At 45.6% G+C, this 24,142-nt stretch overlaps 1 protein-coding gene across 2 annotated transcripts in view; it reads left to right on the forward strand.

Moving 5' to 3' along the window:
- LOC310833895 (transmembrane protein 132D-like) overlaps nt 1-24,142 on the forward strand; it is a 455,572-nt gene that overhangs the window by 402,341 nt on the left and 29,089 nt on the right. For both annotated transcript variants that reach the window (XM_083717002.1, XM_083717003.1), the window contains one exon: nt 2,684-2,827. In XM_083717002.1, coding sequence (XP_083573128.1) covers nt 2,684-2,827 — 144 coding nt within the window. The remainder of the gene's footprint in view (nt 1-2,683; nt 2,828-24,142) is intronic.

Below are 24,142 nucleotides of genomic sequence, written 5' to 3' on the forward strand. Positions count from 1 at the left end.
GTAAAAAGGATATGGTATGGTCTGGATGGTTAAGCTTGTAGACAAATCTTCGGATAAATGGATGGATGAAATTTGATTCATTCATAAGTTGCTCACCAGAAGAACCCAAACCACCTTCTGTTCACTCGTCTTTGGGAGACATGTTATCCTGAGCGTCATCTCAATACTCCAGACTTTCTTCATTTTAGTATCATGTCACTGACTCCCTCCAAGGTTTGAAGAACATTGTTGTTAGCTTCACAAGTCTGCTGTTGCAATTGCTCCTATATGATCGACATTTTTAGATATATTCTTTCCAAGGTGTATAAACAAGACACAAGGTTCACCCATGGATGGATGGATGGGTGTGACCTTTGAAATGTTTTGATCATTTTATATAAGTTGGTTTGTCTAAACATTCTGCCTGTATAAAAATAAATAAAAACGAAAACGTAGAATCCACAGAGCACTTTTAGAGGGTTCAAAATCCCTAATATCCATGAGTTTTCTAATCCTTTTGTAAAGTTACTGTTATCCTCATTTTACAAATCGGGGTGTTAAGGCAGGGTGGGAGCAGAAGTAGCAATTGCCAGTGAAGTGTGGACGGGGCTTTCATAATGCAGCTGAACTTTGCACATTTAGTTTGAGGTCAGTTGCACTGAACTCAGTGGGGTGTTCATCTGATGGAAGAGGTTCAGGATCCTTGAGAGAAACAAGGTTGGAGAATGCATCCGTTGGTTCATACCTGTCTGAAGCCTCGGAGTCTTTATCCTCTTTCTTTTGAACTAGGACAAAGGAACTCTGTTCTTTTCAGATGTTCAAAGATCTCCTCCTTGTTTTTCATCTGTCTCATATTAGATTAAAGAGACTGGTGCTTATTCCGCCCCCCCCCCCCACTAGACGAGAAAGTAGGAAAAGTCAACTTCTGACTGACTTAATTCTCAAGCCCTTAGGTTCTCTTCCACAAGTAAAATCACATCATGTTTCAAACCCTGCAGTGCAAACTATTTACATGAGAAATTGCCACTCCGGGGGCAAATGGGTTGCAAACCTTCAATCATAGGAACCATATGAAATCAAGATTTGCTTGTTCTGCATGTGGGCCTTGATTTTAAATGCCTTGGAATTCTGAATAAGAAAGACATTTCTCTCTTTTTAACCCAGGGTGCAAATCAGTAGTAACTTCAGTGGAGACAATGAAACTACTTTGGGGTTACACTAGGGTGCAACACAGAGAGGATCATTTAGTTTCCATTGTGTGATTCAGAGGCTACCCAAATAGGCTGAGCTAAGGGGTGCTGAATGTGTCAAGTACAGTTCAGCCATTGTTTTGAATGTCTTAAGAATAATGCTGGTGACCAGCTTGGTTCATTAGAAAGAGAGAACTCCAAGAAGAAAAGAACATAGGAAGAGCGTGATGGATTGGACAATGGCCCATCTAGTCCAGCACTCTCAGTTCCCAAACTGGCCAACTAGATACCCACAAACAGAACTTGAGTTCAACAACATTCTCACCTCCTGCAGTTTCTGCCAACTGGTATTCAGAAGCACGCTGCCTCCAACTGTGCTCTTTTGGCACCATCCGCTGGCATTAGGATGGGCACTCTGTACATGCTCCAATAAAAACCCCACTGTGTTTAATAGGACTTATTCTCAGTTAAATGTGTTTAGCCTAAATTAGAGTGGATACAGTGGTACCTCGGGTTACATACGCTTCAGGTTACATACGCTTCAGGTTACACACTCTGATAACCTAGAAATAGTGCTTCAGGTTAAGAACTTTGCTTCAGGATAAGAACAGAAATCGGGCTCTGGTGGTGCGGCGGCAGCAGGAGGCCCCATTAGCTAAAGTGGTGCTTCAGGTTAAGAACAGTTTCAGGTTAAGTACGGATCTCCGGAACGAATTAAGTACTTAACCCGAGGTACCACTGTATTTGTGGGACGTGGGTGGCGCTGTTGGTTAAACCACAGAGCCTAGGACTTGCCTATCAGAGGTTCAGCGGTTCGAATCCCCGCGACGGGGTGAGCTTCCGTTGCTCAGTCCCAGCTCCTGCCTACCTAGCAGTTTGAAAGCACGTCAAAGTGCAAGTAGATAAATAGGTACCGCTCCGGCGGGAAGGTAAACGGCATTTCCATATGCTGCTCTGGTTCGCCAGAAGCGGCTTAGTCCTGCTGGCCACATGACCTGGAAGCTGTATGCCAGCTCCCTCGGCCAATAAAGCGAGATGAGCGCTGCAACCCCAGAGTCGGTCACGACTGGACCTAATGGTCAGAGGTCCCTTTACCTTTTACCTTTACCACTGTATTGCTAAATACAAAAGAAATTATTGGGCAGGTTGCACCGAAAGAAAGCTGGGCTATTCTCCCTTTGGAAGTACAAATGCATGGATAGTTTCTGACTGTCTCTAGCACTAATCAGAATGCATAGTCGCCTTGTAAGGCAAAGAAAAGGATTCTAGTCCTTATGATAGCATAGTCAGACATTCATTTTAGGCGGTGCCCTTACAGATGAAATTTCCCAGAGGGGTTTTTTTCCTGAGAAAAATTATTCCGGCTGTTATTCAATATTACTCCTATTCAGAGTAGAGACATCACAATTAATGGACCTAAATTACTAATGTCTGAAATGAATCTGTGCATAATAATTTGGAACTGTTGTGAGCCTTCCTCCAGCCAGCTGAAAATGGTGTGCCTTGTCTTTTAGGAAGCAGAGATCTTGAACACAGCCATTCTCACCGGGAAGACTGTTGCTGTCCCTGTCAAGGTGGTCTCAGTGGAGGAGGATGGAACCGTCACTGACCTTCTAGAATCTGTGGAGTGCAGGTCCTCTGATGAAGACGTGATTAAGGTAGGGCTTTATGTTATGGCATTGCAAATGAATCCACACACATTTCTAGCACAAAACGACTGCTTCTTTCCCTAGGGATTTAAGAAGGCATCGTTTTCCATTCCACCCTGTATTGGTCAAATGTCCTCTGGCAAAATTGCATAACTTGCATAATTTGAGTTATGGAAATTATGTAAGTTTCATTGTCATTACCTTATTTCTCCCCATTCGTTTCAATGCAGAACACAATTCAATTTGTGTGTGTGTGTGTAATCAATTATGTATCATTTGTGGACCGAATGCAACGACTGGCAGGTGACCTCCTTTGAGAAGCGGCTGTCGCAGGGGCACAGCAAAGTCTGCCTGTTGCCTCCCGTGCAACGCTTGCAAGGAGGTTGGGTGCACAATCCCTGCCTTGCCTTGCCCCGGGCACTGCCAATCCATGCTACGGCACTGCATTCTCATGTGCACCTCTCTCTGTCCTCCATTCAGGCAACTAATACATGTGTGTAAGGAAGATTCCAACCATTCAAAAACACCCAAGGGGGTACAAAGCAGGGCCAGTAAGTGTGTTTGGTTGGAGTGTTGCCTGGGGAGAGTTCTGGGGGGCCACATTTAGCTCCTGGGCCTAAGGTTCTCCACTGTTGCTCACCCCAACAAGTTATCTCCCTCTCTGATCCACCATCTCCAGCAGTCACTCTTTTCCACTCACTCCCTGTCACTCAGCCCATCATTCCCTTCCACTATCCAACTGTCCGTCACTCTTCCATTACCTGTCATAAATGTCTCTCTCCCCCGCTCCCTTTTCTCCCCTGCTTCAAAAATAGCACTTGTTCCCCAGTAAAAGCGTTTAGCATCAGGGCAACAGAAGCCCATTATATTTACAATAAAGGAAATTCTGACTAAGTATCAGGAAAAACTTTCTGTCAGTAAGAGCTGTCAGTGGAATGGTCTTCCTCATTGGAGCTTTATAAGCAGAGGTTGGATGGCCATCTGTCATGTATGATCTTGTTGAGATTCCTGCATTGCAGGGGATTAGACCAGTTGACACTCAGGGTCCCTTCCAACTCTGCAGTTCTGAGATTCTATATTTCTGTAGACACAATTGTCCTATGGTTTAAGGGAGCTCAGATTGTTATTGCTGCTGCTTATATTTGTTTGATGTTATTTTACAAAAGGTCCGAAAGCAACTTTAAAACATTAAAATAGATTCTTTTATTATTAGTATTAGTATTATTAGTATTAGTATACTTTAAAATATTAAAATAAAGAATAGCTTCACAGTTAAAATCCATAACACACAATAAAACATAAGAACAATGAGAAGATTCATCCACCAACAAGGCTCTTCTTCTGCTCTTAACATCAGTAGAGCACCATGTTGACTTCAGTATGAAGGACTGCCTCCTTCCCTACAGATCCTCTTGGGCAGGCATTGGCAAACTCGGCCCTCCAGATGTTTTGGGACTACAACTCCCATCATCCCTAGCTAACAGGACCAGTGGTCAGGGATGATGGGAGCTGTAGTCCCAAAACATCTGGAGGGGCAGGTTTGCCTATGCCTGCTCTTGGGTGTTGAGATCAACAGAATGGGCCCTCTTGGTAGTTCTGCCACCCTCAGAAAGTCAGGGTGGTGGCAGCCCAGGAGAGGGCCTCCTCTGTGGCAGCCCCTCAGTTATGGAACTCCCTGACCACAGGGATGTGCCTGGCACCTCCATTATACAGTTTTTGGCCTTTGACACCTGAGATGCATATTTTTAGGACTCATCCTATTTTTGTGATATTTAGTTGTTTTAAACTGTTTCTAATTTTGTATTTTAAATGGCTGTGACTGATCTTGGGACCTTATGGTGCAGGGAAATAGCAACAACAACAGCTGTTGCTGCTGCTTTAAACTTCAGGTAATTTGGTGTCTCAGAGAACTCCATGATAGGTCACCTGAGCTTCTTCAAGCAAAGGTGGGACCCAAATACAATAAATTTGACTGAAAGGCAATGGACAGGAAATTTTTGAATGTTATGCTTGGTGCCAGCCAAGCTAAAGCAGTTTGGTTGTGGTGGTAACCATGGGAACAGATGGAGATGCTTTATACTGGGTCAAACTGTTGATTCGTCTAGCCCCAGGTTGTCTACTGTGACTGACAGCAGGCAGCTCTCCAAGGACTAAGACAGAGAAGGGTCTTTCCCTGTGATCCTTTGGGACTCAGCCTGAGACATTTTGCATGCAAATCAGGTGCTATGGCACTGAGATCAGAGCTGTCTTAAGCATATGCGGTGCTGGGGTGCAAGGATCCACCCGGCGCCCCCCCCCCAGTTGCCCAGTCCTAGGCACACAGGAGGGCGGAACAGGCTGGCCACCTCAGCATCTCGCTGGCTTTGTCGCCCCCAAACTCACAGTGCAGAGCTTCCCACAGCAGAAGAGCCTGCTGTGGTGCTCCAGCTGACAGGCGGGCACTTCCCTGGATTCAATTTTCAGGCCCTGGACTCTCAGCCTGGCGCCCCTGAGAGCCTGGCGCCTGGGTGCCCCACACCCCTAGCACCTATGGGTAAGACGGCCCTGGTTGAGATCTTGCCCCTCCCTGTTAAATCAGTCCTAAGTGTGTAGCAACCCTCCTCTTGAACCTTTGGCTTGTCCTCAGCCCCACTGTTTGCACACAAACTGGCACTCTCTGATGTATACTGTGTGTGTGTGTGTGTGTGTGTGTGTGTGTGTGTGTGTGTAAAACAGTTACATTTCCAGCTACCACGCTGGGAATATCTGATTAAAGACGCCTTTCTCTGTATCTTAATCCGGGTGGCTTTATAAATCTGCCACTGATTTGGAAAATGGATTTGCTTAATGTATATTTAAGGGGAAAGTGGAGGAGAAGGGGGGGGCACAAACACATAAACGCAAGGGGGCTCCGTTGGGTTCTTTGGTTACATTTCTGATGGATTTGTCTTTTATTTCTTGGACCTTGCAAATGTAGGTCATCATCCAGTACAGGGCTAGCAAATGTGATTTCCTCCAGATGTTGGTGACTACAATTCCTATCATGCTGAACCTTTGGCCGTGCTGGCTGGGGCTCATGGGACTTGTACTCACCACCATCTGGAGGGCATCCCATTGGCTAGCCCGGATCTAGTATGTGGCCTGTGTACATACATACATGCATGCATAGCTTTATTTGTATGCTGCCTTTCAAACCACGCTCCAGGCGGCTTACAACATTTTTAAAAAAATACATGGCTACAACATAAAAATTGACATAAACAATAAATAAAACATTTTAAAAATATGCAATGAAATGGAACAATTTCCGCATAGAATCATAGAGTTGGAAAGGACCCAAGGGTTGTCTAGTCCAACCCCTGCAATGCAGGACTCAGACATAAGTCACAAGATCTAAAATAACGATATAAAAAACCCCAACAGCAGCAACAGCACCCCAGCCCAAGAGTCTGTTCAGCAACTTCATCTTTCGTAGCTGGAGTCAGTCAGGACCCTGCCCTCCCAGGCCAGGTGGAAAAGCCCTGCAAGCCAGGGAGCTGGTCCTCCAGAACTCACAGCCAAGATGGTCTCCAGTCTCTTCTGCAGCCTCAGCTTTTGTAGCTGGAGTCAGTCAGGGCCTGACCTCCAGGAGCACATCCTAGGCACGGTGGCAAGAGAACTGCACCCAGAGGTGTGTTCATTTCGAAGAATCACTTCATTTCAGTTTGTGGATTGGTTTCAGAAGTGCAGAAGAAGTTAAGTTCACCTGAAAATGCAAACCCCATGAATTTCTGCCCCCATCCCTAACGTCAAAAAAGCACCTTTCAGTTGAGAGTTTAACCTTGCAATGAATATGTGGGATTTGTGCCTTGCTAATTTTTGGCAAAAAAAGGGAAAAAGTCGTTTTGCGTGTGCACAGAGGGAGCAGAGAACAGCAATAGCAAACAGGGACAGAACGAAACCAGCTCCACATCTCATTAGCAGCTCAGCTGAAATGTTTATGACTATGTCTTGGGCAGGTAATGGTCATTTGCGTGGCTGTAGAAACCGGGGGAAGCTGTCCTAATGACCTGTTTTGCAAACCTGTCAAATGGGCATAGTCTCCTGATGTCTTAAATAATTGGGGGTTTTCTGGTGGTGATGGCTGCTGTTGTTTTGGGCTCTTTAAGTAAGCTAGACACATCTGTGAGAGCCAATTAGTGAGAGCCGGGGTGAAGGGGGCAGTTCTGATCTCTTTTTGCACTCACTGCAACACAAGGCGAATGGTGGCCTCCTTTCTTGTGGAAGAGAAAATAAGATGGGGCACAAATCTGTTTTGTCTGCAAGAGATGGATCCAGAGATGGGGCAATGCTAGAGGGTAGCCAGAGGGTCCTTTGCAAGGGGGTCCCTAGATCTCCTACCCCTTCAAAACTTTTGTTTTTATCATTTTAACGCTTGACTTTGATCCTTTCTATGTGGGTTGTTACATTGCTGTGTGTGTGGTTGGCAGATAGAAAAGGGGGGAGCTAGTGAATGATTGTAATGGTTGGGTAGAATGGAGGTTTAGCAAATGGTTGTATTAATAGTGCGTTTTACGTTGGCTGGGATTTTACATTATTCTGCTTGTTTGTGCTCTCTGACTTCATTTATATTGATATTGTTATAGGTTGGGTGGTGGGACCCCCCCCCCTAAATCCTAGAAATTAATAGCTGGTAGGATTTTGATTATTTGGGAGATGAAGGGACTATACAAGCTGCAGAGGAAATACAAAATATGCAGAAGGACCTGGCCAAGCTAAGGCCAATGAGAAACAATATAGGACCATTGAGAGCCATTGGCAATGCAAGAGAACTGTCCTTACTCCCTCCCCTGATGTGTGAACGGAGACTGGGGATTTGGAAGGTTGCCATGATAACTGGGTGTGAGGTGACAGGAAAAGAGAGCCTTTAGCAAGGTGTGCTGGGAAGAAGGAGGAGGGAGAACAAAGAGAGATCCATTTTGGGTAGGCTGGCTGAAGGCAGGCTGGGAGAGATGCCTTGCACTCCAGTGCTGCACTGCTGTGGTGAACAAGGCCCTCTTAGGGGGCTGTAAGAGCTGGATTCCTTCCATCTATATTTAGCTGTAAATATGTCAATAAATCATATTTCTTAAAGCTACAGCTGCCTCTGCTGCATCTTCAATTCTGCAAAGGAGCACAGCCCCTGGGCCAAGACCCCTGGAATGGTGTGCACGGCTTGGCAAGGATTGGGGTGGCAGCGGCCTATAACAATGCTTATGGATATGGAAATTGTTTATGTAGTTCAGCTTTAATGGATAATTCTTGGGGAAATGGTGGAAAGGGAGGAAGGTTTAACCATTTCCCCAGCACCCTTTTTCTGATGAAATTGTCCACCCCCTCCCCTCCCTTACACTCCTGTTTGCCCACACTTGCAACCACATGTGCCCCCTGCATTGTGGTGCCAATCGAAATTTGTCCCCCTCCCCCTATTGTGTGGCTGATAGTTGTTATAACGCAGAGGTAGGCAATTCATTGTCTCATCTCGCTTCACCATTCAGGAGTCTTTTTAGCCCTGTTGTAAAACAATCACCCGGCTTCTATTTTCTGAAAGTCCTCACACTCCCAAGCTTGTTGCTATGACTTGCAAAAAATTGTCTACCACCTCCTTTCCAAAGGGGGTATTATTAGTCATGCTGGCTCCAAGCCATCCTGCAACTGAGGCCATTCCTGATGCTGATTTATCTCAGCAATGCCACCTCTGCCTGTGGCCAGAAAGGGGACTGCAGCTTTTATCACGACAGAGATCAGTCTACCCAAGGAGCCAAACAGTTCCTTGTTAAACAGCTATTGAGTGTGGTCCAGCTGAGCAACTTGCTGCCCCTGTTGAGTGTAGCTTTGATTTGTCGTCCCCTTCTCCTTGTGTCCTCAATCTTTCCCAACATCAGGGTCTTTTCCAGGGAGTCTTCTCTTCTCATGAGGTGGCCATCTAGTATAGCATCCTGTTTTTATGGCGGTCAACTATGGGGAGCCTGAAAGTATGACCTGAGTGCAACAGCACTTTCCCCAATTGTGACTCCCCGTAACTGGCAGTCAGAGAAATGATGCTTCTGATAGTGCAGAAAAGATTCCACAGTTCAGTTATGTGCTGTGTGAGGAAGTACTTTCTTTTGGATGTCCTGAATCCTGCAAAATTCAGCTTCACTTGATGCCCACAAGTCGTAGTGTAATGAGAGAGGAAGAAAAACCTTTCTTTATCCACTTTCTCCATCCACTGCTTCTCTGCCCCTTTAACAATCTTGCGGAAACCTGTAAAAGCTCCTTTATCACAGCCAGTGACAGATAATATGTGTGAAAGCAGTCATTCTGGCTTGCCAAAGAAAGCTCTTTCGTACAATTTCCCCCTTCTGTTGACACCTTTAATGACTTTCTCATTTGGGAAGGAAATTGGGCCTTGTCTCAATCTTAACGGGCTGGACTTGGATTCTTTGTATTCCTGCAACTTGGCAGAGGATGGCAGGATTCATAGTTCAGATGCCTGTACCTGAAGCATTCGATCAAAAGAGTTTTGCAAATCCCTTTTTGTTCTCTGATGGCACCTCACTAATTACTCTGCTTTTTCTGGGGTGAGAATGAAAAATAATTGCCTTAAAAATTTGTGAAGTATATGGAGAATATCCACTGATTTTTTTAAAAATCCCTGACTGAGCAAACACTCCAGTGGAGTAGCACTGTTTCTTTAGCAAATAAGTGACTATTAAGACCTGTGTGAAGCAAATCAAAGTCAGTTTTCGGAATAAATTGTGACTATTTGCACTGTTCTGATGGTAGAGTGTTCCTCTTTAGCTAGCTCTCTTTGCAGTCCCTAGCACGATGTGAGGCAGTAAAAGACCTCATGATATGTCAATGCAGATTCATGGGAGGAAAGCAGGCAAAATATATGGGCAAGGTGAGGGGCCACAGCATATGGTTTGAAGCCATATGGGCTACCCTCTTGCTGAAGCTAAGTAGGTGTGGGTTTGGATAAGAGACCAGGTATATGCCTGTCTGGGTTCGATGTTTCGGAAGAAAGGTGGAATTTAAATATAATACATACATACATACATACATACATACATACATACATACATACTGTAAAGGCATTGGAAGTTTTTTTTTGGAATCTACATCATCCCTACCCCAACACTTTCCAAAACTGAATGAGATCTGCACCAAAAACCTCAGTGCTGCTCCTGGCACTTGGGCAAATGATCCTTGCATTACAGGAGGTTGGACTAGATCAACTTCATGCTCCCTTCCAACTCTACAGTTCTATAATTCTCGGAGCCAGCAAATTGGATAGGGGGTCACACATATCCTCAATAACACCATGCAGGAAGGTGCCTCACTTAGAGAGGCAGCACATTGGAGACACCTAGTGCTCTCTGATTGGTCTCACCATTTCTGTCCCAGGAGCTGAGATGACAGAGACACAAGCAGACATTTGTGCTCATATGACATTTCCTTATTCTTATAGCCCATGCTGGATGAAAGGAGGGTTAAAAAATCCAATATAACAACAACAATAAAGTTGCTAGCCTGATCAGCCTCATCTTCCCAGGGACCTTCTGCATGCAAAGCGATTGCACCACTGTAGCCCTGCTGAAGATAAGAGCCTTGCTGCATCAGACCAAAGGCTTATCTAGTGCAGAATCCTGCTTCCCAGTGGCCAACCAGATGTTGGCCCATTAGGGAGAGATGAAGGCAATAGTACACTCTTGCTGTTGATCCTCGGCAATCATTATTCAGAGGCATTCTGGCTCTGATCCTAGAGATAGCATCTAAAAGTTGTGATCACTAGTCACTGTCGACATATACATCAGAAAGGTAGCGCGCGCACACACACACACACACACAAACCAACAGACACATTAATTGAAGGAACTGAAATTACAAGAAAAGGGATTTTCACTAAACATTAAGTAGGAATAAGTTCCTGATTATATGAGTTGATGGGTAGTGGAATAGACCATGTCAGAAGGTTGTGAGCTCTCCTTATGTTTAAGGATTCTAAACAGAGGCTGAATGGCCACTTAGGTAGGGTGATGTAGCGACAGATTTTGTCAAGGGGTTAACTAGACAGACTTTGAGGTCTTTTCCAGCTCTCTGATTCCGTGCAACAAACTGCATGCCTGTGTGCTTTGAAATGAAAATCGAACAAAATTCAATTTCAGTAAGGAGACCGAAGTACTTGAAACTCCAAAATCCAAGAAGAAATTTGACAGAGGTAAATTTTAGAAACATCCTTAGTTGGCACCTGCTCACCCTTCATGGCATGCTGTATCAAGAGCTGATCTGCACATGTGACAGAGGCATTTCAGTCATTGCATTGATCTTCCCTTTTTACCTGCTGGCTGCTGAGATTCTCAAAAGCACCACTTTTGTAACCTTACGTTAGATTCCACACTGTGCTGACAGAAATTAAATTTGCACAGACCTGAAGGCAACAGTCGTTATTGGGCTGTTGGTTCTCCTTTCAGAAAGTTTAAGCTAATATGACAGACATAGTTCCTAAGGAGTGCCCACTGCTGTTGTCTACATTTGCTGGGTTTGCAGGGTTTTGCAGCGCTTGCAAAATCTGTTTGACCCAAGATGACAAAAGAGAAACTGAAATAAAAGGATACACCATGGGAACCAGTGCCTCAACCGCATTGCCATCCTGTCTTCTTTAAAACAAACAAACAAAAAAACCCTTCAATTGTTCTCTTCCATTCAGCACCATGGATAGCGGATGATTGAAATGGCCATATTCATGAGCCATTGCTGGTTGTCCTGAGAATTTGCATGTGTTTTAAACTGAGATGTGGATTTCTTACAAATGATCTGGTTAGCGTTCTGCCTAACAAAAAGCCACACCAGCATCTCCTTCCTTATCTTAGCCTCAAATATCTTCCTCACTACTTTTCCTGCAGTTGTGTTAGTACTCGCTCCTTTTGATGCCAAGCACTTTGTCCTTGTGAACTCCGTAGAATTTTGTCTCCCTGATTTTGCTACGCCTACACATTTGAAACCAGCTAACGTGCTGATGGTGCTGGCCTTGTTGAAATTAACACTATGAATGTTTAGCCAGTTATTCATGCCTTTATTGTGCCCTGTGATACAACCGAGATTGGCCTCCAAAGCAGCTTATGGCAATTAAAATGCATCACAATGCAATCCGGAACCTGTAGGTGTCTGTCAACTCTTGTAATCCCTGGTACTTGGTGACATAACCCAGGGTTCAGGATTGTTCCTCCCTTCAGAGCAGTCATCAAGTGGGAAAGGGGTGAGAACTCAGCAGAGAAGTGAGTCTGTGTGTCCTGCCTTTGTGTGCACATGCACAAGGGAATATTGAGGGGCCACATACACACTTAGGGTCACACACACATTACTAGCTTGGCGTGAAAATAAAGTTAACCAGGATGCTGCAACACTTCGAAAGAAACTTAAACTTTCCTGGGAGGGTCACATATATTTGTCATGTACAGGTAGAAGCTAGCTAAGGTGTGGTTGCAACATGATGTTGCAGCAAGCTTGTTTTCTACTGCTCCAGTGGGTAGAATCCAAATCAATGGCTTCAAATTACAAGAAAGGAGATTCTGACTCAACATGATGAAGGACTTTCTGACAGTAAGAGCTGTTTGACAGTGGAATGGACTCCCTCGGAAGGTGTTGAACTCTTCTTCATTGGAGGTTTTTAAACAGAGGTTGGATGACCACCTGCCAGGGATCTCTTAGCTGTGATTCCTTCATTGCAGGGGGTTGGGCTAAATAAACCTTGGGGTCCCTTGCATCTACAACTCTATGATCGTATAGGAATTGTTGTTGTTGTTTAGTCGTTTAGTCGTGTCCGACTCTTCATGACACCATGGACCAGAGCACGCAGGCACTCCTGTCTTCCACTGCCTCCCGCAGTTTGGTCAAACTCATGCTGGTAGCTTCGAGAACACTGTCCAACCATCTCATCCTCTGTCGTCCCCTTCTCCTTGTGCCCTCAATCTTTCCCAACATCAGGGCCTTTTCCAAGGAGTCTTCTCTTCTCATGAGGTGGCCAAAGTATTGGAGCCTCAGCTTCAGGATCTGTCTTTCCAGTGAGCACCCAGGGCTGATTTCCTTCAGAGTAGATAGGTTTGATCTTCTTGCAGTCCATGGGACTCTCAAGAGTCTTTTCCAGCACCATAATTCAAAAGCATCAATTCTTCGGTGATCAGCCTTCTTTATGGTCCATCTCTCACTTCCATACATCACTACTGGGAAGACCATAGCTTTTACTATATGGACCTTTGTTGGCAAGGTGATGTCTCTGCTTTTTTAAGATGCTGTCTAGATCGTATAGGAATATAGGAAGCTTATTCTGAGTCAGTCCGTTGTTCCCTCTGGTTCAGTGCTGCCTACACTGACTGGCAGGAGCTCTTCAGGATTTCAGATAGGGTTCCCTAGCTGCAGATTGAACCCAGGATCTTCTGCATGCAAAGCCATGGCTCTACCACTGAGCTTTGGCCCATCTCGGCAGTTTCTCAGGCAGTTTTAAGTGAGCTCTCACCATCTCCAGGAACATGCATTTCAAGTCCATCCTTCCAGCATGTGCCACATGCCAAGATAATGGGGTAGTTGGTACTGGAGTGCTGATACGTGGTGAGAGCAATTGTTGTCCAGAAAGATAATGTCCCAGTCATCACAAGACAGAGGCTTGGTATTCCTTTTGCCACCCCCACTCCCACCCTCCAAAAGGCAATTTATTTGAGCAGCACTTCAGTGTTATTTTGCAATTAGAGGCCTAGCGAAAGCACAAATAAAGCGCTCCCGCATCTGCCAAATGAAGTCTGTGGACATCCTCAGATAATTAATATTTGCATGATTGCGTGTCATTTGCATAATGAATTCAGCTTATGTCACTGTTTACCTGCAGTAAACTTTGTGGCACAGCCTATATAGTAATAGCAAACTCATTCTCCAGGTGTGGATCTGTATGTTGCTAAAATGTCAGCACCCACCCACAAAAAGGCAGTTATCAATGGAGTCAAAGGGAACCGCTCCTGCTCCCAGGTTTATGGGTGCAGGGTGAGGTTTTAATCTTAACCAGGTGAACTCAGAAGTAAGTCCTGTTGAATTCATTGGCTTTTATTCCCAGGAGGGTAGATTGAGGACTACAGTGCTTTCTCTCACCCAGACAGCGCTGACCCCTGGACCCGAAGAAGTGGGGAGGTAAGCAGCAACAGAGATGACAGCCCTCAGGGAGCTGCAGGCTCAGAATGAGAAATAGATCATAGCATGTGTCAAAAAGAAACCTAACTATATTTGAACCCAGAAATGAAGCTGCGTTTCTGCAGGTGCATCTGCTACAATGAATATTTTTTTCCTCCTCTTTCCATATTACACTTGGAGCCTCCAGGGCTTTGTCACCCAAGCAGAAGGTAGTTGGATCCCTCATAAGCAGTTGTCCCCAAGGGGCAAGAAACACCGGATCTAGAAAAGATCGGGGGTAGGATATGAGGTTTTTCTGATATTCATAAACTTCACATCACTTAGACAAATGAGTTCCAGGGGAACTTCCTGCCGAGAAGGGTGAAAATGGCACTAATTAGGAGACAGCCTTGGAAGAAGCCAAGGGGCAGAGAAAGCAGAAACTGTGCATAATGCGGAGCGAGTTGGTGGGTATGTTGCACTGTGTCAGTAGAGATTGTGGGTGGCAGAGCCTGCTTCTGAATGCTCTGCTCTCCTCCCGTACTGTGCAGAAAAGGAGGGAGGCACAAAAGGAAGAACAGCTTCTCATGGCACATAGCTAAGGACTTCTTCACACAGCAAAAGATGCCCAGATAGCCACTGGCTTGGATGGCTTTAGAGGGGGGTTAGACAAACCCATGGAGGCTATTGATGGCTACTAGTCATGATGGCTCTAGGTTGCCTTCAGGATCAAAGAGTTGTGTTCTATTTAGTGCTAAGTCACTGGTTCCATCAGTGCAAGAATTTCTCCTTGTGCATACCCCCACCCGTCTCCTCCCCTTGTGTGACTCCTGAATCTGCTCTGGGTTCCTCCACCCCCAACTCTCTGGAGCAGATCTGGAGGTGGCCCAGGGCATGTGTTGGGGAGAGGAGAGTGGGGAATGCCTCCCTGTGCAAGCAGTAATCCTTGCAAGCATGCAACTGTTTAGTAAATCTCTGAATAACAGGAGCTGGGGAACACAGAACCATAGAATAGAGAGTTGGAAGGAACCCCAACGGCAGGGGCGAATGAAGGCGTTGTGACACCCGGGGTGGCAAACCGCTATGTACAGCACATGTGTGGTGTCACTATGTACGGCGCATGTGCCGCACATAGTGCCGCCGCACATGCGCTGTACATAGTGGTTTGCTGGCAGCGCCGCTCCAGCACCATACGGACGGTGCCAGGATCCTCTGCTTGCAGCTCCAACCGCGAACAGAGGATCCTCCGTTCGCAGCTGTAGCGGCAATGGAGGGATCCCACTGCCATCCATAGGGCGCTGAAGCAGCGCCACAGGCAAACACCACATGTGCAGCGTCGTTATGTACAGCACATGTGTGCGATGATGCACATGCGCTGTACATAGTGGTTTGCCACCAGCGCTGGGATCCTCTGCTCGTGGCTGCAGCCGTGAACAGAGGATCCTCTATATGTCGTTGTGGCAGCGCGATGGCTGCTCGCGCCGCCACAAGCCCCCTCAGGGTGCCTTCTCGTCACCCCCCAGACATGGCACCCAGGGCGCACCGCCCAAGGATCATCTAGGCCAGCCTTTCTCAACCTGTGGGTCCCCAGATGTTGTTGAACTACAACTCCCATCACCCCTAGCTAGCAAGACCAGAGCTCAGGGATGATGGGAGTTGTAGTCCAACAACATCTGAGGACCCGCAGGTTGAGAACCGCTGATCTAGGCCAACCCTCCGCAATGCAGGAATCACAGCTAAAGAATCCCTGACACATGGCCATCCAACTCCCCTTTAAGAAACCTCAAATGAAAGAGAGTCAGCCGCTTCCTAAGGTAGGCCATTCCACTGCCCAACAGCTCTGACTGTCTTCACATGAATGTGAAGAGTGCTGATGTACCTATGTCCAGCTTGCAGCCTTCCCAGAGGCATGTTGTTGGCCACTATGAGGACGCTGCTATTGGGGTGCGAAGTCACCCTGCATTTTTCAAGCACTTCTGCAAACCTCTGCATTCCTTTTGAGCATGCCGACGCCTCCCTCTCCTCTCTAAGCGACCCCATTATGCCTACAATCCTGTTGGCACTCACCAGCTGAGTTTGCTATTAGAAGGAGTGATGCGGCAAAGGGGGATAAACCCCCTCTATGCCCTACGGTAGCATTAGTTGTTCATGGTGTTCCATAAACATCCAGCAATAAAGGCCACACATGTTTCAGTTCATAAATATGAAGTGGCAGCTTATGACTTAGCCACTGAAATGATATTACAGAGTACAAATATGAATAATAGAGGAAATTGAAAAAGCAGAAGGGGGAGTCTTAATAGAATTGAGGGCTGACATAAATATATATCATGAAAGGGATATTGGGTTTAATGCCGGATATGAAATTCAGAAACTGAAGGTGTTAAAAAGAAGGAGGAGGAGGGGATAATCCGCTCATCTGATGAAGGATCCCTTGGGCTAAGCAAAGAGCAGCTGAAAAGAAAAGGCATAGCTACTCAAACTAGATAAACCCTGTTTAAAATTGTATGAGTACCAAGGCACTGTTTGGCGGACAGGCCTTGCTCAAAGTTTTACGTATGATGTGGAGGTGGGTTTACACATCACCAGAAAAAAGGACAAAAGAGGGAGAAGTTTGCCATAACCTTTGCATATGCATAGATAGCATTTGCATAGATAGATTCACATGGGGGGGGGCGGGAATACTATAATTCAAATACAATGTTACCATGGGGTGGGGTGAGACTAAACGAGTTTGCTGTCCAGGTGCTGATTGTTTATGGACCACTTCAAGACTCCTTCTGTTCTCCCTTCTTTGTCTTCAAACCAGACTTGGACTGGAAAGAGTGTCAGGCCAGTCAGAGGGAGAACAGAAACTCGACTTCACTGGCTATCATTCCATTTCCAGGCACAACTCAAAGTGCTGGTTATGACCTACAAAGCCTTATACGGCTTGGGTCCAGGGTACCTGAATGACCACATCTTTCTACACCAGCCTGCCTGGGCTTCGAGATCTTCTGGGGTTGCCTATCTCTTGGTTCTGCTAACTTCCCAGGCACATTTGGTAGGGACAGAAGAGAGGGCCTTCTTGATGGCTGCTCCCAGATTGTGAGAACTCCTGATGGGGACTATCTCAAAACCAAAGAGAAAGAGAGTTTTCATCAACTCCTGAGTCTCACCAGAAAGATCAACCCGCCTCCACAACTAATGAACCTTCCCTGAGGAATTATGGGGTAGTATTTCAAGCCTTTGACATTATATACTTAAGGGAGGTGGTGGTGAATTATCTGCAAAAGAGGAAAGGGCTCAAGCTGCCTACTGAATCCCAAGAATAAGGGATAATAGTGTGTGGCAAACATTACTCCCCATTGACACCTCTTACTCCCAGGTTCTCCCTCCCTCCCTTTGGCTACCCAATCAGTCCCTGGGGGTCACTTTCTGCAAGGGATGATGATGGTGATGATGATGATATTATACTCACTTGGAGACTCCCATCATCCTTAGCTAACAGGACCAGTGGTCAGGGATGATGGAAATTGTACTCCCAAAACAGCTGGAGGGCCGAGTTTGGGGATGCCTGCCCAAACAGTGTCCAAACATGCGCTGAACAGTGCTGGGTCGGGGAACCTCAGGCCAGGGGTGAGGGTAGGAAACGTGGTCCTCCACTCTGTCTGGCCCTCAGTACTCTCCTCAAGACATGCTGCCATCTCCCCAGTGGGCACCCAAACCCTTCTTAAATGCTTCTGGCTGGTTAGAACATGTACTTAGACTCTCACTTGCCTGGAAGGTGTGTTTGCCTATGTGTAAGCTGGCATTTTCATGGATGGCATTGGTATACCTACCAAAGAGTCACATTTGTTGCTCTACCTAGTTTTGTCTCTGGCTGTGCCCACCACAGCTGTGCAGTCCTCAGAAGGTTGTTCATGAGGGAATGTAGCCCTCAGGCTGAAAAAAGACTCCCCCTGCTCTGGTTTATGGGTTTCATCTCTCCTTTGTTGTTGTTTAGTCGTTTAGTCGTGTCCGACTCTTCGTGACCCCATGGACCAGAGCATGCCAGGCACTCCTATCTTCCACTGCCTCCCGCAGTTTGGTCAAACTCATGCTGGTAGCTACGAAAACACTGTCCAACGATCTCATCCTCTGTCGTCCCCTTCTCCTTGTGCCCTCAATCTTCAGCTTCAGCTTCAGGATCTGTCCTTCTAGTGAGCACTCAGGGCTGATTTCCTTAAGATCAAATCTATCCAGTCTGAAGGAAATCAGCCCTGAGTGCTCACTGGAAGAACAGATCCTGAAGCTGAGACTCCAATACTTTGGGCACCTCATGACAAAAGAAGAATCCCTGGAAAAGACCCTGATGTGGGGAAAGATGGAGGGCACAAGGAGAAGGGGACGACAGAGGACAAGATGGTTGGACAGTGTTCTCGAAGTTTGAGTTTGACCAAACTGTGGGAGGCAGAGGGGAGCTATTGCCCCAGAACTTAATGAAGTGTCTGCGGGTGTGATGAAGATCTAAGGTGGACATTGCAGTTTGTTGCTGCAGGATATTAGCACCTGCAAATTCAATTAAAATGTTAATAAATGAGAGACTGCTTTGTCATGACTCAAAAGAAGTTGCGCGTATTATGCAAGCCCTTGTCTAGCGCATAACAATGAGCACGTGGAAAGAGTCAGCTAAGTGACTGCCACCTCAATTTGCTTGTGAAACTGAGTGCAGTATATTTAATGCTTTCCCCCCATGTCTGCCAAGTAAAAACAGCAAACAGGAATAGGTATGAAATTACATTTGCTTTGTTTTCTAACTGGATGTTTTGTCTCAACACTGAGCGGGTTCACTCCAGGACTCTGTAGAACGAGGCAACAATTCCTGTATACTAAATTCTCTGGCCTTGTGGGGATCCTGTGATCTTCCAGATGTTGTGGGGCTCCCATCAGCCCCAGACAGCATGCTCAATGGTCAGGGATGAACGGCATTGTAGTCCAGTGGCATTATGAACTGCATGCCATAAGGTCCCAGGTTCAATCCTTCACTGCTCTCATTTAAAAGGTATCATGCAGCTGATGATGGTAAATATATTTTCCTATGAGACTCTAGAGAGCATCTCCCAGTCAGAGTTGATAATACTGACCTGGTATATACGTAGGTCTCCCATCAGCCCCAATGAGCATAGCCAATACTCGGAGATTGATGGGAGTTGTAGTGCAACAAAATCTAGAAGGCATCACCAGGGACCAAGAATGAGAGCCATCTTCAGGTGTTGAAGTGGAAGGCTCTGAAACAGAATAGGAAGGTTGATCAACCTTTCATCATGAGATCAAAAGGTTTTGAGACTCTATGGGGAAGACTTCTTCACCTCTACTTGAGCGCTGCTTTCTTGAGCTTGGCCACTTTGGCCTTGGGGATCTTGGCTTTCACCTTTGCCTTCACTGCCTTGGTCATTTTCTTGGGCTTGACCTTCTTGGGGCTCTTGGTCACTGTCTTCCTAGCTCACATGGCAGGCTTTCTGGCTGCTTTCTTGGGGCTCTTCTTGATGCTGAGCTTCTTGGCAGGGCCCCAGAAAAGCGGGCACTGGGTGAGCTTGCAGAAGACGGGCAAACTAATATCAGTGTACTGGATGAAGCATCAATATTTTTCAGAGACATCGTTGATGGAATCTTTCGAGAAGTTGGAAATGGCGTTTGTAAGTGGTCAATGTTTCACAAGCATATAGTAAGGTTGGTAGTACAATAGCTTTGTAAACAAGCATTTTGGTTTCCCTGCGAATGTCCTGGTCCTCAAACACTCTGCACTTCAATTGAGAGAAAGCTGCACTCACAGAGTGACCCTGCTGGGAGTACAAGATTCTGACGGCTTCGCTCACCAGGGTCATAGGGTCAAGCCCACTCACCACAACAATCCAGCGAGTGAGAGAGTCAGTGCACACCACGGTTAGATACCCAAGAACTGAGATATATGCAAGGCCCCTGTGTGAAAAGAAAGAGTGGGAAGCTTAAGTGGCAGCTGCGTCCTGAATAATTCAGAGCCATGACTGTGGTGTATGAGTGAGTTGTAACTAGCTGTGCCAAATTAACGGCCTCTGTTAGGAGTGAATTAAGACAAATGGAGTTGGAGCCTTTCTCGTTCCTCCTCCTCCCGGGGAAAATGTCACGTTGTTTTGGGTCCAGGCCAGCTTCTGCCTCAAGGTGCTTGTTGGGGAAATGGAAAATGAGAGATGAGTCCTAGTGGCAGCTACAGCAGCAGGTTTCTGATGGGAAGAGGCTTGTCAAAGCCTTCAGCATGTTCCGTGTGAGTCTGACAAGGGGGAGACTGGGCAGCCAAGCTCTCACAGGTAAACCTGTGTCAGGACTATATCACTTCAGGCAGCAGGGGGGAAGTAATAATAATAATAATAATAATAATAATAATAATAACAATTTATTATTTATACCCCACCCATCTGGCTGGGTTTTCTCAGCCACTCTGGGTGGCTTCCAAAAGAATATTAAAATACAATAGTCTATTAAACATTAAAAGCTTCCCTAAACAGGGCTGCCTTCAGATGTCTTCTAAAAGTCTGGTAGTTGTTATTCTCTTTGACATCTGGTGGGCGCGCATTCCACAAGGAGGGCGCCACTACCGAGAAGGCCCTCTGCCTGGTAAGTCACCTGATAAGGCACTCATTTCTTGGGATGGGCAAGTCTATCATTTGCATTTCCTCTGAGCTGTTCAACAGTAGAATGGGCTACCTCACTGGAGGTTTAAAATCAGAGGTTGGATGGCCATCTGTCATGGATTCTTTAGCTGTGTTTCCTGCATTGCAAGAGAATGTAGTAGAGGACCATTGGGTCCCTTCCAGCTCTACAGTTCTATGCTTCTAATCCCCCAGTCCCATCTTAAGTTAACTTCTCCATATTTCCACGTCAGTTTCCAATTTCCTCATGAATATTCACAACCATTTTATTTCTCCTAATATGCATACTTTCTGTATGCAAATTCCTCTGAAATACACATTTTTACAGTGCAATTTCCCCTAACATGATACATTTCTGCATGTTACCTTCAGAAATAAAAGCATTTTTATGCACACTTTACCTTTGTCTATGTATTTCTGTACACATCACTTAGATGGAAAACTGCATAGCAGAATTCTCAGAAGTGTGGATTGTAATGGTGGCTGTGTTTCAGTTCGTGTTCTGTTTCGTTTATCCCAATAGTTTTAATTTTTGATGCTATTTTTACAAATGCACACATTTATGCATGCTCTTTTCTGCAGTATGTACATTTTTGTACACGTGTACAGTGGTACCTCGGGTTACAGACGCTTCAGGTTACAGACTCCACTAACCCAGAAATAGTACCTTGGGTTAAGAACTTTGCTTCAGGATGAGAACAGAAATCGTGCTCCAGTGGCGCGGCGGCAGCGGGAGGCCCCATTAGCTAAAGTGGTACCTCAGGTTAAGAACGGACCACCGGAACGAATTAAGTTCTTAACCCGAGGTACCACTGTACTATGATTTCGCTGGAGAACTGTATCGCAAAATTCAGAGAAGTGTTATCACAGGACGGCTATGCTTCAGTTTGCAAATTATTCTGGGAAGTGCAAATTGGGTCATCTTATTTTTAAATGCAATCAGGATTTAATTTCTCCCCTGCCTTTACTACCATCTTGGTATTAGAAGAGACAACTTCCAGTGGTTTTGGGGGTGGCAAGTAAAGGGCCATTGCTCAGAGGTTGAGTGTCTGCTTTGCACGAGGAAGGTCCCAGGTTTGATTCCCTGGCACCTCTTAGAAACCTGGAGAGTTGTTCTTAGTCACTGCACAGTACTGAAGGTGGACCAATGGTCTGACTCAGTAAAAGGCAACTTCCTTATACATAGAATAGAAGAAGCAATAAACAGCCTAGTAGCTGGTCGCCTCGTTGGTTAGCATATTTTAAATTATTTGTTGCAGTTATTCTTTTTCAACAAACTTTGCAATGAGGACCCAAACAACAGCAGCATAGAATGCTCACCTTTTTTAAGGAAAGGGATTTGTCCCTTTGGCACCCATAGCTCAGCAGCAAAGCATCTGCTTCGCATGCGTAAGGTTCCAGGTTCAATCCCCGCCCCCAGCGGTTTAGATTGTATGCAATTTTGCCCAACATTCCATTTTTTTCAATGTAATTTTCACCTAAGATGATGCATTTTTTGTGCGTTATCTTGACTAATACAGAATTTTTCTAGTGTGAGCTTTACCCCAGTGTATGTGTTATTGTACACCTTACTTGGCTGGAGAACAGCATTGCAAAATCCAGAGGTGTACAAATTTTGAATGCTAGCTGCATTTTGGTTCATGCATTGTGCTGGAAAGTTCTGGGGTTGCCTTTAAAATGTGAGCTGAACCCTAATTCTCCCCCATCCCTATGTTAGCCTCCCAGCTAGAGAAAGACGGAGCACCCTAATTCCATTCTATTTCAGTCTCACTGTCACTCGATCACAGGGTCCATTTTGTCTCATTTTGTGTGGATCTTTTCAGAAGTGTGTACAAAATGCCCATCTTTAAATTGTATGCATTTTATAAACATTTTAATGGATTGTATTAATTATTTCTTTGATTTAATTTAAGAACTGGTACCAATAAAATATCTCTAAGTGATTTCACAGTAGATAATAATAATAAAAACAATTTTAAAAATTCCCCATGAAAAAAAAAAACTTAAATAATTTCATATTCAAATCCAATACAGAAACACACTTAAAAGGCTTCACCAGATGTCCAAAACATAATATAGATTGCACCCATCTGCTGTATAACCAGAGTGAGTTTCAGAATGGAGGTGCCACCACACCAAGGCCCTGATTTCTGTTATCCTATGGGACAAATCTCCTCATAAGATGGTATCTTCAGGAGGTCTTCTCCTGTTGAGCAAAGTGATTGGGTGGGTGGTGGGTATATGTACACACACGCACACACACACACACACATTTTTCAATGTGTTCATCCATAAGATATGCATCATTTACATAAAAATTGCTTTATTTAATCAATGGAACTGCATCACAAAATCCAGAGTCTTGCAAAATCCAACCTGGAGTATCAGGTCCGGTTGATCTACTTTGAAAAGTGGATCAAATGAATTATTCACCCAGCCCTGCTCCCATCAGCCCCAGACAGCATGGCCAGTGGGCAGGGATGATAGATGCTGCAGCCAAACCAGTTCTGGCAAACTACATGGAGTCCGCACCTGACTTTTTCTATATGCTGTGCTGATTCTGCCTCTGTGGTGCATGGAGCCTCTGTTCCCCCTTCCTTCCCCACTTCTACTCTGCAGCAGCCAAGCAGTAAGTCTAGCCAAGTGGTGCATACCTAGAACCACCCCAGGACAGCCAGTGTGGTGTAGTGGTTTAGAGCGGTGGACTCGTAATCTGGTGAACTGGGTTCACTTCTCCGCTCCTCCACATGCAGCTGCTGGGTGACCTTGGGCTAGTCACACTTCTTTGAAGTCTCTCAGCCCCACTCACCTCACAGAGTGTTTGTTGCGGGGGAGGAAGGGAAAGGAGAATGTGAGCTGCTTTGAGACTCCTTTGGGTAGTGATAAAGCGGGATATCAAATCCAAACTCCTCCTCCTCCTCCTCTTCTTCTTCTTCTTCTTCTTCTTCTTCTTCTTCTTCTTCTTAAATAATGTCCACCATGCTGTTCTTTCCTTCAACTCTTCATATTTAAATTGTCGGCCAGAAGTTGACTCGGAGACTGAGAAGCACTCCCTGTATCTCATCTGAGGATTTAAGTCTTGTCATCGGATGTTCCTGCTAGGCTGGATCTCAGACATGGTAATTAGAGGCTCTGACAGGCCACTGAAAACGAGATACAGGACCATGCCTTTTGGTCTATCATCTCTGTCCATGTCATCATCGCTTCCTCTGCCTGCCATTGCCTGCCTGGTTGCTCAATTGAGCGAACCACACAGCCTCCGTGCCATGTTACAATTTGGCCATTAATTCGGGCCCCATATTCCATCTCCAGAGATCAGATTCTCTCTGATGAGCTCTTAGATGCCACCTGTCACTGGAGCAAGAGTGGGATAATTAGAGTTGACACCGTGCACCAAGAGATATCTTGGAAATGGAGCACACAGAGAAAAAGTCACATGGGGAGACTGAAAGGAAGGCTAGAGGGCTGTCTAAAGGCTGTTACAGTGACAAAGTTGAAATGTAAATGGCTTCCCTGAGGTGTCTAATGTGTCGACTGTGTT

Source organism: Podarcis gaigeae, assembly GCF_964106915.1.
Source record: "Podarcis gaigeae genome assembly, chromosome: 16".
Lineage (NCBI taxonomy): Eukaryota > Metazoa > Chordata > Lepidosauria > Squamata > Lacertidae > Podarcis > Podarcis gaigeae.